An 18170-nucleotide genomic window follows, 5' to 3' on the forward strand; every position below is an offset into this window, starting at 1 on the left:
GTCTCTGCCTCTCTCTTTCTGTGTCTCTCATGAATAAATAAATAAAATATTTTAAAAAGAAAAAAAAAAGAAGACACACCAAAATCAGACTCTTAATTATTGAGAACAAACAGGTGGTTACCAGAGAGGAGGTTGGTGGGAGATGAGTATAACAGGTAAAGGGGATTAAGAGTACACTTATTGCCATGAGCACTGAGCAATGTATAGAATTACTGAATCACTATATTGTACACCTGAAACTAATATAACCTGTAGGTTAGTTTAGACTAGACTAGACTACACTAGACTAGAAATTAAAAGAAACAAAAATTAGGCCCCAAAATCTACCCCCTTGTCATCTTTCAGATCATTTTTTAAAAAAATCAATAAACTCAGTTTAAGCTCAATCAAAACCTCAAAAGGATTTTTTCAAATGAGCCTGAGAAAATAATGCTTAAACACATCTGAAAAAAAATAAGCATACAAGGAAAACTAAGTAAATTCTGTTAAAGCAAATGTAGTATAGGGAGAACAGTCTGTCCCATTTATTTTTATTTTTAAAGATTTTATTTATTTATTGATGAGACACAGAGAGAGAGAGAGAGAGGGGCAGAGAGACAGTCATAGGGAGAAGCAGGTTCCACGCAAGGAGCCCCATGTGGGACTCGATCCTGGGTATCCAGGATCACATCCTGGGCCGCAGGGGGCGCCAAACCGCTGCGCCAATGGGGCTGCCCCAGTCTGTCCCATTTATAAAGATGTTATAAACTTATGTTATACAACACAGTAATAATATAGCAGTGCAGAAATAGGTAGATGGAATAAAAAGATCCAGAAATAAAGCTAAGCATATTAATAGAACATTATCAAATTGTATCAACTAATGAAAAGTAATGCAATAAATGGTACGGGTATGGAAAGCTATATACATAGGTCTAAATACATTTTAGAAAAACTAACATTTGCACATATTAATATCATAAAATCCATGAGAATTAATACAGGTATATATTTAATAAAACTGTGCAGTGGTATTACTTCATAAAGGAAAAGAGGAAAATTGGGCTACACACAAGTTAAAAATCTTTGTTGGGTAAAAATAAAAAAGATAATGACAATCTGGGAAAAAATTTTACAACGTATATGACAAAGGAGTTGTAACAAGTATATACAATAATAACATTCCTTCAGAAAAAATTAACAAAGGGCACACACAAGCAATTCAGATTAGAAATACAGTGGCCAATAAACATATATATATATAATATATATATATTTGCCAACAAACTTTTTATTTTTTAAAAAGTTCTTCAGATATATTACTGATAAGAGAAATCTAAATAAGGTTTTCAATTTATCACCTTGGCAAAATTTTTTAAAAGTATGTAATATCCAGCATTGGTGTAGGGTTGAAGCAACAATCTCATATGCCAATGATGGAAGTGTATACTGGAAAAGACCAGGAAGAGGAGATTGATTTCATCAGAAAATTAGATAAGGCATTCAAATTCAAATTTTCTTTAATACATTTAATTTCTTAAAATACTGGCAAAGAAAAATAGTAATTTGCACAGAAATTCACAGTTGTTGACAATTTTTAAAATATTCTTAATTTCCATAAATTCTAAGTAAATTACAAGTTTGATAACACAGACTCCTATACCGTCATAAAAAATTACAAGTTTGATAACACAGACTCCTATACCATCATAAAAAAAATTATACCGTCAGAAAGTTTAATCTTAGGACAAAATGTTACAAATTAAGCCAAAACAGACAAGAAAACCTAACAGTGGCATCACTGGCTAGCGGGATTACGAGAAGTGTTCTTCCTGACGTAATGGTATCTTCTAAATATTCTGCAATAGACAAGGATTAGATTTGTAATACGAAAAAAAAAATAGCCTGAAGGAATATGGTGGGCTTCAATTTGCAATGCATTGTTTATCCAATGAAAAGTGTTTACTGAACAACCAAAGCAAATAATAATACATGGGGTCCTCAAGACAGGTATTCTGAAGTGATAGTCCTTTGCAGACTTATTGCTCAAAGTCCTCTATTTGTAATGTTCCTTTTTCACCAAAATAAGTATTTTATACTTTACCTCTGTATCAAGTATGCTCATTTCCTCTGTCTCCTCAAATCAGTTTCTAGCTGGCTGCCCTGAGTTCAAGACTCCTTACAACCCCTCAGCTTTGAATTTGTACTTTACTATTCCATGTAAGATGTGACAAACCCTTACCTGGTAAAAACACCTTCCACAAAAAAAAAGCCAGTTAAAAAGAGGAAAAATTTCCTTTTGGCCTGGAAAAAAAGTAAGCTGGACTCCTTTTTTCTGACTTCATTCTCATTTAGACATTATGCTTGGAATTAAGGATGAATTTAGGATTGGAGAAAGTAATAATCTCAAAGCCTCTTTCTCACATCATGTCTTTTTCTCCACTCCCAAGAACACTAAAATTATGTGTAAAATGCCTTATGGGGACAAAATGCAGAAGAAACAGAAAACTATTCCTACAGTGTCAGATTGAAAAAAGTATTTCTATTCATCACTCCAAACAAAACATTTCTTCAGGTGTAACACTACTAAGTGACACTGCCACATCTAGGGCTATGGGAGGAGATCCGTCTTTTACACCTACATCTTTTGCTTTTCAACATAAACTTCTGAAGTAAACGGACTATCACTAGCTTATTTTATAGATGAAGAAACTGAATTTTTGAAATTAAGTGACATGTTTAAGATCACACGAGTAGTGGCTCTGAATCAATTCCCAATAGTAACACCACCACACCTCTCCTGTTCAGTACTCAGCAACAGCAGCAGTCATAACCCATCTACCTAAGAAACAAACAGCAGGGGCCTATTTACAAAGAAAACTTTGTTCAGGGCTTTGTTGAGATTTAGTAGTTTCTGGAGGAGAATGATTGTGAACTAGAAGAGATGTCTAACAAAATGTTCTCATCCACAGTTTAAAGGAATATCCAGGTTATTAAAGGTAGTATAACCTGACTAAACATTCCCTCTCTCTAAAAATAGTATCTTTACTCAGCTTTTGTGACAGCAGACTCTTACCTCACTAGCCACTTCTTTTCAATCCTTCTGGATAGCTCTTTCTCCCTTGCTAAGCTTTCACTGTTGAAGAGTATCAGGTCTCAACTCTTGGACTTCTTCTCATCCTAATTAACCAACTTTCAAACTAAGTGATGTCTTCCAGGTCTATGGCTTTAATTAAATATGTTCTACTGGTGATGCTTAAGAATTAAATATCTTCAGGCCTGAACTACTCCTCTGAATTCCAGACTTGTGTATTCCCCTACTTGCTAGCTCCACTCCGATGTTGAACAGACATTTTAAACTTAACATTTCCAAAACTCTTTTATTTTTTAAAACCAGAACCTTGTAACTTTCACTATCTCCATCATTATTCTAGTGGAAACCATTGACAACTTAGTATAGATCACTCCACTTGTCTTCTTAGTTCAGCCCGATGTTCCTATTCTTTTCCCCACCAGTCTGTTCTTCACAAAAGAGCTAGAACTACATTTTAATATGTAAAATCATATTTTATCATTCTAAAATGATACAATTCTTTTGTCATTCCTTTGATCAAAACCCTCCAATGAACTCTGAAAGCACTTGAAATTAAAAGCCCTACAATCTCTATCCAACCTCATTTCTTCCAATTCTTTCTTCCTCTTGCTCATTCACCTTCAGCCAGTGGTCTCTTTATTCTCTGAAGTCACTCATCCCATTCCTATCTCAGGACCACTGCACAGTCCAACCACACATCTCCATGGCTTACTTCCTTACCTAATACAATTCTCTGCTAAATGCCACCTCCTTACAGAGCAGTATTCCCTAATTGCTCCTAAAATGGTAACTCTTAAGGTGCAGAATATTGTCTTAAGAGGTTATCTTCCGTGTAAAAGAGGAGAGGCGGGTTAAGAATACATATTTGTTTAACTTGAAAAAATTCACTGGAATGATACAGAAGAATTAATAAAAAGTAGCTATTGGATTAGAGAACGTGCTAACCCAGCAGACAAGGTGAGGGGTAGGAGGATTTTTCACAGTATTTGTTTTTAAAATAGTTTGATTTCTTTGAACCATGTGAATGTTCTGAGGGACTACTTAAAAACAAATGAAAAATAGCAGCCCAATATCACAGTCCACCCCCTTATTCTGCATGTTCTTCATAGCATCTATGCTTACTTCACTCTCCATTTTATAATTATCCATATCACCCAACAGACTTTAAGCTTTAACCAACTCCTTTAGTACTGGAGAATATAATAATAATTTTCTCCTTAATTAAAAACAAAAAACATTCAAATGGTTTTCATTATCTTTGTATCATCTCAAGTATATTTTATTTATGTTACATTTACTCTATTTATAAATCTGCATGGCTTTGTCCTTGTCTATATCTAGTACATGGCCAGGACAAAGACATAAAAGGGCTGGCTTGTTAAATCTATAAATGTCTATAAGACAGGAAGGAAAGCGAATCCCTTGGATGACAGTATAATGATTTGTGAAGACTTCAATAAGTTTTAACTATAGGTATATTCAAGGAGATACTATCTGAAAGGGATAAAGTTAAACAGTGCTTCAAAAAATCATGTATGTGTACTTACAGAATGGGAAAAATCTTAAGACAGACACTAGCTTATGTTGACTATATCAGTGGTTTCTAAACAGATTTTTTAAAAAATGAAAAACAACATAAGTTTGCCAACCTTTTACTGTTCATCTAAGAACCAAACCAATACAAAAAAACCCAAAGCAAATATTACAAGAAATTACTACATACTAACACTATCATTTCATAAAGAGGTCATTTTAACATTAGAAAAGTAGAAATACAGACACTCAAGTCCCTTGAATTGCATGCCTGTAACCTGAAAAGCCATATAACTTTTCCTCATTTCTTTTTTGCTTAGAACTAGCAAAGATATCACCGCTGTTAAAGAGTTAACACAATTTTAGACTGTAAACACAAGTGTATAGCTTGAATTAAGGAAAGGGATAATTTCACTACACTACATTCAGACCATAATTATCGAATTAAATATAAAAACTTAATAAGATTAGAACAAAAAGAGCAACACTGACAAAACAATCTAGTTGACGAGATGAGAAAGGTAAAGGAAACAATATCATGAAGTTGTAAGAGTTATATATTTAATTTAGGAAAGAGAAAACCTAGCAAAGAAATACTTTACTGAATCTTACTCTTAAGACAGAATTGTAACCAATGGGGAGAAGTAAGACAGACAGTAGCTCAACTTAATTAAGATCTTTCTATTATACTTTCCAAAAGCTAAATGAGACATCCTATGCCTCTTTGTTTATGGAAGTGCTGTTCTTGGAAAAGCTGGACTTGATAAGATCTCAAGGATATGAGTAGTAGTAGAAGGCACACTATACCAGATGACTCTAAATAAAATCTCCTGTAGTTCTAAAATTTTGTGAATCAGAAAAGAGTACATTTTGCTTTTTTAATTTACCAAAAATGATGAGTGGAAAGAATTTGGGGTTTTGTCAAAAAAGACAAAGATTTAGTTATAGGTTCTACTACTTAGTAATGTCTGACACAGAAGTAAAATTATTCACTAACTCTGGGCTTCAAATATTCTCAAATTTAAATGTGTAAATTTATACCATGTACAAGACTGTTGCATTTATACCTTATACACAGGACTGTTACACACACACACATGCTGCCTGACACATAGTAGGTTTCAACGTGTGGTACGTATTAGTCATTGATTCAATAAATATTATGTCCCAAAGGGTAATATGTTCCATAATACTTAGCACTTATAGATATATTCAAATAATGAGTTATTCTCTATGTCTCATATCGTTTCTCAAACCTAAGCAATGCATGCTTGAGATTCTTTTCCACTTTTATGTTTTGTATAATCCCTATTTGTATGTAAGTAATTTTTGTAAGGTTTTCTTTAACCTTGCTTTTGTTTCCTTTCTACCTTTGTTTGACATAAAAGAGGGCTTTCTTTACGTTCAGTATATACAAACTATGTCATTTATTTTGGCCATAAAAGCCCAAATTATAATATAGATATACTGTTGCATAATCACTCAACTAAACTAGACTATATGTCTAATATAATCAACTCTACTACCAGACAGATGTCTTCTTACTCTTTTGTATTGTCCACACTAACTCACTGCTGAGCACTTCCCTTAAAAAATATTTAAGAAAATAAATTAAATCCCATCTCACCAAGGGTAGTTGATTGTTGGAAATCTTAGTTACTAACAAAAGTTTATAAAATGAAGATGGTCTGAAGTTTCTCCCCATAAGAACAAATTCATTTCTTACTGAAACACAGCAACACTTAACATTCTCCTCCACATTATCTATCCACCAAGGATTTTTCAGATGGTATCTAATTGCTCTTCTGTTATACTTCCATAATAATTTGCAACTATACAGATATTTCAGTTGGCAATTTAGTACACTGCTGTTAAATATTTATTAAAATGGGAAAGCTTAAAACCCCATTGTTCACGACAGAGAACAGAAATCAATCATTACAGATTAATTAAAATAGTAAAAATTACTTTATAGGAATATAATTTTGTTGCAATAAAAAAAATTAACAAGTTTAAACATACACAGTATTCAGTACTAGGTGAATGATACCTGGTTACAAATGCAACAATAAAACTAGGTTTTTCTTCAGTGATAAAAGGAAATAAACTAATACTTAGAATAAATAAATCACTAAGCATAGAGTTTTTAAAAACATTTTGATATTTGCATTAATGGGCATAATGTATGATGACTTTATAGCGTAAATTTCATTATTCTAATGCTAGGACAGAAAACATGCAGATGGCTATTTATTTCCATACAAAGTAAATGCGAAGAGCAAAATTAACCAGTAAAATACATTTAACGTTTGGTTTAATATAATTTCACAGGCTGAAGTTAGCTAGATTATTTTTTAAGTAAGCTAAGATTTAGAAGGGGCTATTAATAAATTTTTAAAAACTCTATTAAAATGCAATGTAGAATTAAAGGGTAAGGTTATAAAGCAATAAAAAAAGCACTTTATGTCCAAAGCAACTCAATGAAAAAAAAAAGGTAAATTTTGATAAAAAGTTCAACAGATTTTTTTTCCTCAAAAGCTAAGCTGAAAATAATTCATTAATTGAAGAAAAATGAACTTCACAGCTTCCTGTTACATGGCAATTTTATTTTTAACCAAGCTTATAGAATTCATACTATAAAATACTACTGAATATCAGGAAATATTAAAATATGCTTACTAATAGGGAAAAACTTCCAAGAGTTTGTTTTTATGAAAAGCTCATTTTAGGGCATCTTTCCTTATAAGTTAATTTATAAAACTAAAACTCCACTTCAGGAGAATTATTTTTGCATCACAAGGAAAAAGGACTAGATTAATACAACTAGTATCAATGAACTTGATAGCTAAAGAAACTCAAGGAGCACGTAGAGAAGCTTTCCTTAAGTTTTCTCAGGCGAGGAGGACTAAGTGAAAAAACCAAAAGAGCGCAGTGCAAGAACAGATCTTGGTTTTATTTGCCTCTGCCTTTCCATTAGCATTTAGGCTTGGACAGATAATTCAGTTAACTTCCCAAGTTTTAGCGTCTTCCTCCGTGTCAAGTGCACTTAGATTCTTGACTTTTAAAACACCAAAATCCTACAACATCTACAAAGTTGGGAAGGACAAAAACAGCTCTGGTTTTACTTTTTAAGACAAAATAACGGCAGAAAAAAATAACCCGAAATTATTTGTACTTGCAATGTAGTATTTCCAGAACTGAATCACTAAATTTTTGAAGCATATCCAGCTAGGATTGCATCAGTGAAGCTCTAGATGCAGTATTCACAATGTAACTCCCTCCTCTCCCATTATTCCTCCACCTGCTCCTCCCCATCCTGCTTATTCTTTCTTCCGCTTGTTTTAGTGCCAGCAAACGGTTTTAAGCATTGAAAGCTTAAGATGAAATCATTTTAAAAGATGCATTTCGAATCAACGATCATCTGCACCACCACATTTCTCCCAAATAGGGTGGAATTTCACTAAGAGAATGAAAGTATGAATAAACAAAATCAGGAATAGAAATGTACCAGGCCTGTTTTTTGTTGTTGTTGTTGTTGTTGTTTTGACTGCTTAAAAAAAAAAAAAAAACCAAAAAAACAAAAACCGGAAAGATGTAGCCCAATCTATTCCCTCAGGAACGTGAAAGCGTTACCCACCCAATGAAAAAACAATTCTGCTGGTTCATTTCCCTGCCACAGAACAGCCTCGTCGTCGGGCCCTTTCTAAGGACGATCTTTCGTCGCTCTCCAGTAATTTCATACGGCTCGCCCTGGCAGTGCTGGGACAGGCGCTGTACCTGTCTTCCAGGGGCTTACATCCTTCAAGCAAATACCTAAAGCTCTACTAAAACACCTCCCTCCCTCCCTCCCTCCCTCCCTCCCTCCCTCCCAGCCCCCCGTCCCCAGCCCCGGCGCTTCTCTTAACTTAGGACACAAATCCCACGTCTTCCCGCCTAGTGTCAGGCACGAAACCAAGGGAAGCATACCCAAACCCCACATTTGAATCTTCGGACAATGAAGCCGACAGGAAGCCGCTCTCTCCTCCCCTGGGTTTACTACGGAGCCGGAGCCTGCGCGGGGGCAGTCGCCTGGCACAGTGCGTGACACCCACACCACGTCTTCCACGCCCTCCAACCGCGTCCAGAGGGCGCCCGGCCTGACCTCCCCCAAGCCACCCCACCTCCGCAAACCAACCTCACAAAAAGGCCCGGCACGGTTAGCTGCTCCGACCCGGGGGGGAAAAAAAATCCCTCCCCCAGCGCCAGCGCCAGCGCCGGCGCCAGCGCAGCCATTCCGTCCAATGCTCCGCCCGCACCCCCTCGCGAGCTGCCACAGCGCAGGGGGGAGGGCTGCACAAAGCCGAGAGAGGGCTGAAAAGGATTCAAGAAGTCCTCGGGAAGAGGCAGCGACCACCGGCCCGGAGGGGCAGCGAGGAGGGGGCGGGGGAGGGGCGGGGGCCGAGTGGGGGAGGGGAGGGGGGGGAGGCCCGGACGAGCCCCGGCTGGGGTGCGGGGGGGGGGGGGCGCCGCGCGGAGCCGCCGGGAAGCGCCCCCTCCGCCGCCCGGCCCGGCACTCCCGGCCCCGGCAGGCCGCGCCCTGAGCCCCCGCTGCAAACCCCGGAGGATGTGGGGAGGCGGCGGCGGCGGCGGCGGCGGCGGCGGCGGCGCCTAACCCGACCGAACAGCTGAGCGCATCACTTACCCCTCACCGCTGAGAGAGGGACCGGACGGGGGAGGCGGGGCGCGTCGCGTCCCGTCAGTCTCTCGCACGCCGTCCTGCCCCCACCCCGTCGTCGTCGTCGTCGCCGCTGTCGTCGTCGTCGTCGCTGCCGCCGCGGTCGAGCTCCCGGCCCTGTGCTCCGCTGGGCAATAACGTTATTCCACACACGCCCCGCACATAGCGGTAACGGCAAAGAGCGGCCGCCCAGTGCGCAGGCGCCTGAGGAATGGGCGAGGAGCCGGGCCCTATCCCCTCGGTCGGCCCAGTCCCAACGATCTCCAACTGCGCAGGCGCCAAACGCAGACAATGAAAAGGGGCTGTGCGGAGGGTCTCACCCAAAGCCTTCTCCAGCTGCCTATTGCGCAGGCGTGCTCCAAAGACCCGCTTGAACAATAAAGAGGGCTCTGGCGTTAGTCGGGACCGCAACGAAAACGGACTACGCTTCCCAGAGGGCAGCGCGCCAAATGCAAGCGGACGTTGGGTTGCTGGGCATGCTAGGATTTGTAGTGTAGGACGCCTTTACAGTTAGGCTGTTTGGTAGATTTCAACCTTCTTGAGAATGTATTTGGCCGTTTTGGCAAATGTCGCGGCTGGCGGGTGGAGAGCTTGTTATTTGTGTTCTTGAGAAGACCCAAGGACCAACCGAAAACTAGCAAACTTGGAAAAGAGTCAAGGCCTCCGTCAGTTGGGTGGTCCAAACCGCAGGGTGGGATAAAGGCAGGACTCAGCCAGCCTCCGAGCAGTCTCTTGGCAACCGGATCTGGCCGCCAAACCGCCAAAGCTTTTAGCGCGATGTCCTCCGGGAATTGTAGTACAGTCGGAGGGGTAGTTTAGGAGCCTCGTGACTGCAGGCCAGCAGTCTGCGAACTACAATTCCCGACGTCCACCAAGAGGGCCACTGGGTGGGCAGGGCCCCCTGCGAGCTCCGTCCGGGGTTCCCTGCTCCCCCAGTGACAGCGGCGGCCGGAAGCGGGCGGGTGCTTCCCCGGCGCCGAGGCCTCTTGCTCCCCGAGGGGCGACACTGGACACTTCCCTACGTAACTCCCATCCCTGGGCCCCGACTCTGTGCATGGCGAAGTCCCCGGAGAACTCTACCCTGGAGGAGATTCTGGGGCAGTATCAACGGAGTCTCCGGGGTGAGTTGCGCCGAACCTCTGCGTGGGCGGGGGCTGCCCAGGTGCGTTTCCTCACACCCCGGTTCAGCCCCCGCCAGGACACAGAGGAAGAAGATGGATGGTGCTGTGAACCTTGAGGAAAGATGAAGTAGTTTGTGTTTGTCTTTACGGTTAAGCAGTGTTGTTTCCCTTGATTCCCATAGTGACCTACCTGAACCGACCCCCGAGCTCGACTGAAGCATCTTTGTCACCCAAGGCCGGCAGAAACTCGTGGGTGGCTCTCCCCCACTCCTGCCCACTTCCTGTCCAGTAAATTCCTGACTCACGCTTTTTACACATTCGCATTGTGGTGTAGTGGGCTGAATGTGACCTAGCGGACCAGGAAGAAGGAAATACTAATTATTTTAATCGCAGCAGCTTCAACTTAGTGGTCTAAGCTATTTACATACATCAAGAGAAGTTAAAACTCACAGCAACGTTATGAATATCCCTCTTTTACACGTGGAGAAATCAAGGTGCAAAGATGTTAAGTTCGGCCAGAGTCCGCACAGCTGGTTAGTGGCACAGCCCGGTATTCAGGGCTGACAGCCTTAAAAGCCTTTTTTTTTTTTTCTTTTTAAAAAATAAAAAAAAATTTTTTTTTCTTTATTAATCATGTCGCAATTATTATTACCGGAACCTTATTTAGTTAATTCACATTTTCTTAATATGGCTCCTTATGAGTGAGACTTTATAGAAGTGATGGTCGTACTTATAGATCTGTCATTTTGGACATCATATATGCCATCTGGAAACCTCAGTCTTGTTATTTTTAAGTAGGAAGTTATGTCAGCTACAGGGTTATTAATGAGGAGCAAATGAAATAATCCATGTAAAGCTTTCCAGCTTTTTTTTTTTTTTTTTGCTGTTACCCCTTCGTAAGAAATACATTTTATATGGGACATATACATGTAAAAATTTCACTGAAGAATATTCTACTAAATAAAATACACTCTATTGTTTTGCATTTTCTTAGCCCTCTAGATCATTGACCAACCATTTTTAGACAATTATTGAAAGTGTTTGGAACAATGAATCATTTAAACATGTGGTGCCTACTATGTGTAAGGCATGCGAGGTGTTGGGGGATGCAATGAAGTAGAGTCCCTGTCCCCAGGGAGCCTCTGGATTAGTTAGGAGGAGAAAGATGATAAAATAATTGCAGATTACTATGATAGAGAATGAGGGTAAAGATCAGTGCTTGGCACATAAGGAGCACTCAAATGTCAGCTGCTATTTATAATTGGTACTTAAAGATTTTTCAAGGAGATTAGAAAGTTTATCTTTTAGAGACTGTAGATTTTGTAAGCATTATTCTGTATTGTTTCCATCTGTCAACAGTGTTCTAAACTGTCAACATTCTCAATACTCAAACTGCAGGAGTAAAATAATTGGTCTTGATGAATACTTTCATCAGCCTACTGATACTTCAAGAGCTGTTAGATACAGAAATAACCATTTCTAACTTTTCGTTTGAAAGCAAGATAAATGCTGTGCACAATGATAATGAGTGATTTTCAAGGCTGGTAAAAATTTGTTTTCTGTCATAAGTTTTTGCTAATGCTGCTCCTCTTTTACCTTATTTTGAACCTTTATGTAAGCAGTGAGGCTTAATATTGGGCTTTTTACTACAATAAAGTGGTTAATTTCAAGAAAATGCTGCTTTCAATAATTATATAGAGTGGAGAGTTTTTGTTAAAAGATGATACATTTTAAAATAAATTTTAAGTGTAGCATAATACAGGATTGTAAAAACATATAATCAAAAGCAAACATGAAGCAGAGAAAAAAAAGTTTTTTTTTTATTGATGGTTTTAACAATGAATAAGGAAATTGAACCTGAAATTTTTTATGGGTTGTCAGGACTTACTATTTATTTAGTAGCATTCTAACTTTTATGTTTATTTAGTTTATATAACAGCTTATGGAAGGAAACAGCTAATCCTGAATGAAAGCACAATCAGAAGTTCTTTGCTTCACATGTATAAATTAGCCCTTTTAATTAAGATAATTCCCTTTAGAGTTAAAAATTTGTGTTTCTTAATAACAAAGTATGGTGGCATTATTTTACATGTAGAACTTCATTATTTTAAGTGTTTGCGCCTAATGACTTGAGAATTGTGTTACGATACAATCAGATAAAACGTAATTTGAGGTTCTTTTGTTTTGGTTTTGTCTATCTGCCATTACGGCCACAAAATGTTTTGCCTAGTTCATGCTTAAAGAAAGGCTAGTAAGTATTCTTGGTCTTTCCTCATGTGTTACTCCTCTGGTTCCTAAATAACTGTATGTGTAATTATTATTAATATCCCTTCATTTATATTTAGCCAGGAAGTACAGTATAAAAATGCAAGATGCTTTCACAATTTTCTTTGCTAGTCCCTCATTTTTGTAGCTTTTCCCCATTACTTTATTTTTTAAAAAAGGTTTTATTTATTCATGAGAGAGAGAGAGAGAGAGGCAGAGACACAGGCAGAGGGAGAAGCAGGTTCTATGCAGGGAGCCCGATGCGGGACTCGATCCCAGGACTCCAGGATCATACCCTGGGCTGAAGGCAGACACTAAACCGCTGAGCCACCCAGGTGTCCCTTCCTCATTACTTTAAATGTAATTTTAGGTAATGTTATATAGTATTTTAGAATTTGAAGCTCTGATTTGAAAGGCAGAATCAAAGCTGCCTTTTTTTTTTTTAAGATTTGTTTATTTGAGAGGTTGGCGGGGCAGAGGGAGGGAATTTCAAGCAGACTCTGTGCTGAATGCAGAGCCTGATAAGGGGCTCAGTCTCATGACCCTGAGATCATGACCTTGAGATCACAACCTGCTCTGTAACCAAGAGTTGGAAGCTTAACCAACCCAGGCACCCTGCTTGCTTTCTTTTATTATTTTTTTAAGACTTTATTTATTTATTCATGAGAGACAGAGAGAGAGAGAGGCAGAGACACAGGCAGAGGCAGAAGCAGGCTCCATGCAGGGAGCTTGACATGGGACTCGATCTGGGGTCTCCAAGATCAGGCCCTGGGCTGAAGGCGGAGCTAAACTGCTCAGCCACCTGGGCTGCCTCTTGCTTTCCTTTAAAACTGGAGTAGGAATCTTGTCTATTCTTGACTTGTGATCCTAGAACAGCCATGCTCCCAGAACAGCCGTGGAAAGAGGGATCCCATTGACAGACTCCACATTCTCCTGTCGTCCTTTCCTTCCTCACACTTTCCAGATGTATTCACTCTATCCCCTCTAAGGGTCTCTCTTGCTTTGGATTGTTTGTGCCCTCATTGCAAGAAATTAGATTTACTGACTGTCCTTCAAAGTAAGTATTCTGACAAAAAGAGAAGGCTTCATTGCCCCACAGATCTGTAATATTATTGCTTCCCAGTAGATGATCTGAAAGTTTCCAGTGTGGAGAAAGTATCCCAAGTACCCTGGGAATCATGAAATTTCATCTAGAAGTAGAAGTGACTTGGGAGGTCTCCTGGCAGTATGATTAGGTGTTCATTCTCTTTGTGGTGAATGTAGGCAGCTAGCATTCAAGACCCACAGAATGACTGAGAACAATCTTGGGAACTGGAGAGTGTAGCAAATACCTTTCTCTCATTTAAATCCAACACGTCATCGTACAGAGGCCTTGAGGTAAAGCTAGTATATAGCCAAGAAAGGGTCAGAAAAGCCATTGTAGAAGGGAATCCGGGCTTTTTAAAGATCTGTGCCCTGAACATAGAGATGTGATAATAGAAAGAAGAGAACTTGTTAGAAAAGCAGTGTTCCATTCTTAATACCAGAATCATGTCCAGTGTCTTGCTGCAGTGTTGGCTGTGGATACAGTTGTATCAACAACACTGTGTCCATGACTCCCCTATTCACCTAGTTCCTAGCCACCCTTGGCTAAGTGGGCATAAAGAAATCTGGAACAAACTTAGATTGGGACAAGAATACATCATTCTTTTCTAGACACATTTTGTAAGCTAGTTCCTCTTTTTCTTTCAACATTTTTGTATTCTAGGCTCTAGACTGAATTTGCAAAAGAGTTTGGTGGAGTCCAAGTGGAGGATGTAGAACTAGGAGCCCAGTCCCTGAAACCCTACTGTGGCTTTGCTGATAACCATTGGTGTCACCTTAAGTGAGTTAGTAAACTGTTCTTAGATTCATGTTCCCTCGTCTGTAAAAGGAAAAGTTTGCAGGAGGTGACAGAATTACTGCCTTTAGGACCCAAGCAGGTGACAAAACATGTGGTGGAGTCTACGGAAGACACAAGGCTTATGGCCAAACTGGGCAGTTTATGCTTTTTGTAAAAACATTCCAATTTCTGGGGCGCCTGGGTGCTCAGTCGGTGAAGCTTCTGATTCTTGGTTTCAACGCAGGTCATGATCTCAGGGTTGTGAGATTGAACCCCATGTTGGCTCCATGCTTAGCGGGGAGTCAGCTTGAGATCCTCCTTCCTTCTCCTCATGCCCATAGGCCCACTCACATGCATTCTCTCTCAAATAAACAAATCTTAAAAAAAACTAAAACATTCAAATTTCTTTTTCTTCTCTCTTCCTCCCATACTTGGTTAGCAAAACATATCTGAGAACCTCATTCCCCCTGCAGGCATTTTTCTCAGACCCCTGCATCTCTAATATCCCTTCTGCCAATGCTGATTGGACCATGTGAATGATAAAAGTTACATTTCTGGGGCTCCTGGGTGGCTCAGTTGATTAAGCATCTGCCTCTTGCTCAGGTGCTTAATCTAGTGCTGGGATCAAGTGCTGCATTGGGCTCACTGCTCAGGGGGGAGTCTGATTCTCCCTCTCACTGTCCCTCTCTCTCTCTCTCTCTTTAAAAAAAAAAAAAAAAGTTATGTTTCTACCTTATAGAAATGAGAGGAAGGAGTGGAAGTAGGTTCACAGAAGCCGAGAGCTTGAATATGGGAGAAAATATATAATTTGGGGGTGATTCTTTCCTTTGTAAATTGATCTAGTTTGAGAAAACTGACAATAATGTTGATATGTTTTACTTATATATGATTGACACGTCTCCCCAGATCCTACAGAGTGGTTTTTTTTTCCCCTTCCAGGGAAGGGGTCACATCTGTAGATGGCCTGTGTTAATCTTACTTGCCAACACCTTGGTCACTGAATCAGCCAGTTGAACTATCATCTGGACCTTTCATAAACTTAAGAAAACATATGTGCAACTTGTAAGAAGTAAAGTTCTTCTTTTTCTCAGTTTTACACATCAAACTTGTCCTTTTTATTTTTGCTTTTGAGTGTTTTCCGAATGTTTTGCCATGTACACTATAAATGTGTAAACACACATGCTCGCACACACACATTCTCCACAGTGAGTGTTTGCTTGTTTTACTCTCAGCCTCACTGAGAACAAGATAGACAGCAATGTAATAAAACCCCTGGAAGCATTTCTCATGAAATAAGAAAATTATTTTGGTATTTCAGTGTGGACTGAAACAGTCCGCTCTCTTTTCTCAAAATTAAAGAAATGGAATGGTTTAGCTATTAATAAAGATTGGCAATGCAAATGAAATTTGTAAACACATTTGAGTTTATTTTTTTGCTGATAAAATTTAGAGTACATATATTCTTTTTACGTGTGTGTTTTATCTGCTCTAAATGGTTTTTAGATTGTTATCACCATTTCTTTTACCAGAATAACAAAGCTAGTAGAATCCCATTTTTTCTTTCTCACTACTGATGAGGTAAAAAAGGCAAAGGATCAAATTTAACAGCCAGAAAAGAAAAGCCAGTAAAAATTTATTTTACAAGTAAGTAGTCATCCCTGGAATAATTTAGTGCCAAAACAATGGTTCACTGTTACGAAATTTTAAGAGCATTTTCACATGTTCTTGGGCAGAAAAAGAGATTAAATTGTTCTCAAGCTAATGAGATACTGAGAATAATTACATTTTCTCTTGAGATGTTTACAAATGTATGCTCTGATCACTTACCCAGTGTGGGTTAAGGTTTCCCACCTTTTCACTTAGTGATACTCCTCTCGGGGTCAAAAGATAGAGAAAGTAGCTGAACTGGGCTAAAGCAATCTTGATGGACAGAGGTGGGTGGGGTCAGGGGTGTTCTTCATCAAGACTCACTAGAGTATTTATAGGAAGATCACCTAAGCTGGCTCTGAAAGATGGCTTTGAAGTGTAACTTACTTCACATGTTAGGCCTTGGAACAACATGAAGCTAAATATGAATTTCCAGTTCCTGATTACAGTAGGAACAGCTGGGTCAGTAGTATCACAGCAGTGATGGTTGGGGCTTATGCACTGTCCACCCACACTGCTGTGGCTGAATAGCTCACTGTCCTGCCCACTTTTCATTAAGACATGGCTGTAGTTACAACATGGTAATGTGGGAGGTCTCTCCTCAAAATTCAACATTGTTGATGACGCTGCTATAAACATTAGGGAGCATGTAACCCTTCAAATCTGTATTTTTGTATCCTTTGGGTAAATACCTAGTAGTACAATTAATTGCCGGAAGAGACTCTTAAAGGTAGAGAACAAACAGGGTTGATGGGGGAAGGTGGGTTGGGGGGATGGGCTAGATAGGGGATGGGGATAGGTTATGATGAGCCCTGGGTGTTGTATGTCAGTGATGAATCACTGCACTGTGTTCCTGAAACCAATATTGCACTGTATGTTAACTAGAAGTTAAATAAAAATTTGAAGAAAAAAAAAACCCAACTCACCAAAAACTTGAACACTAGCTATCCTGTTTTATTGATCTAAAACACTGGTTCTCAACCAGGGGTGATTTTTCCACCAAGGGGACATTTGGTAATGTACAGATATATTTTCAGTTATCACAGCTGGTGGTGGTGGTGGTAGGAGATTTGATGCTAAACATGCACAACACAGCTCCTTACAGTAAAGAATTATCAGGTGCAAGTATCAATAGTGCTAGGTTGAAAAACTGTGACCTAGAAGTAGCAAGGCCTTGCTCATAGCCTTTGTTCTACAGGAATCATCCTTGAGAGTAATTACCATTAAGGATACAGATTGTACTTGGCTGGTGATTTTACCTGTGTTCTACCACCCTGATTAGAATTACTTTATCAGTGGAAAGTGACAGGTGCATAAATCCTCTCAGTTGGTGCTAAAAACACACCTGGTGTATCTCTCATAACATATAGTCAGTCTCCTTGGTTTGTCAACATCCACATATCTTAATGATCTTCCAGCCACTGCTTTCTTTCTTTCTTTTTCTTTTTTTTTTTTTTTTTCCCAGCCACTGCTTTCTTAAGATGTTGACATTCTTGTTCAGATTATCTTCCACTCTTGGCACCAACCACTTCACATTTTTCAGCTATTAGTGTCTTTTCTTTTCTGATAGAATTTTCTTCTAAATTTTTCTTAGTTTCTACATGTTACTTTTAATCCCTTTCACAGTTGTCATTGCCATTTCCAAGGCTGGCTTTGTCTGGCTTTGGATTAGGCCATTTTTATCTTGGTTGTCCTACCTAGCAGTCTAATAAACAGCAACAGCAATCTTCCGAACTAGCTGAGGCCCGGTCAAGTGTGGACAGATACATGTATCTCTTATCTCGCTGTGGTTTCATTTTTCTGCTTGTCTGCCCTGGCCCCAGCTTGGTCTGAGAACTGCAGTGCATTTTGTGTCTCAGCCTCGGGGAGGTATGGTTCATGGCCTGGTTTCTCAGAGATAGCTGGGTGCTGCCTGGGGTGTGGTTCCCTCACCCTGTCGCCAGGGTAATTCTCATT

At 39.6% G+C, this 18170-nt stretch overlaps 2 protein-coding genes across 16 annotated transcripts in view; one reads left to right on the forward strand and one right to left on the reverse strand.

The window, feature by feature from the left end:
- Window positions 1-9708, reverse strand: part of CEP170 (centrosomal protein 170) — a 134430-nt gene extending 124722 nt beyond the window's left edge. For 8 of the 11 annotated variants that reach the window (XM_055323748.1, XM_055323747.1, XM_055323746.1 and 5 more), the window contains exon 1: window positions 9288-9708. The gene's annotated coding sequence lies outside the window, so the exon portion shown is untranslated. The other 3 variants (XM_055323738.1, XM_055323740.1, XM_055323739.1) reach the window with 3 other exon arrangements.
- A 533-nt stretch (window positions 9709-10241) lies between these two features.
- SDCCAG8 (SHH signaling and ciliogenesis regulator SDCCAG8) overlaps window positions 10242-18170 on the forward strand; it is a 234719-nt gene continuing 226790 nt past the window's right edge. For all 5 annotated transcript variants that reach the window (XR_008664244.1, XR_008664243.1, XM_055323989.1 and 2 more), the window contains exon 1: window positions 10242-10441. Coding sequence is in view for 3 of the 5 variants with exons in the window: in XM_055323989.1 (XP_055179964.1) it covers window positions 10375-10441 (67 nt within the window). In the remaining 2 variants the exon portion in view is untranslated. The remainder of the gene's footprint in view (window positions 10442-18170) is intronic.

The sequence above is a fragment of the Nyctereutes procyonoides genome, unplaced genomic scaffold, assembly GCF_905146905.1.
Source record: "Nyctereutes procyonoides isolate TBG_1078 unplaced genomic scaffold, NYPRO_anot_genome, whole genome shotgun sequence".
In the NCBI taxonomy this organism is placed as follows: Eukaryota; Metazoa; Chordata; class Mammalia; order Carnivora; family Canidae; genus Nyctereutes; species Nyctereutes procyonoides.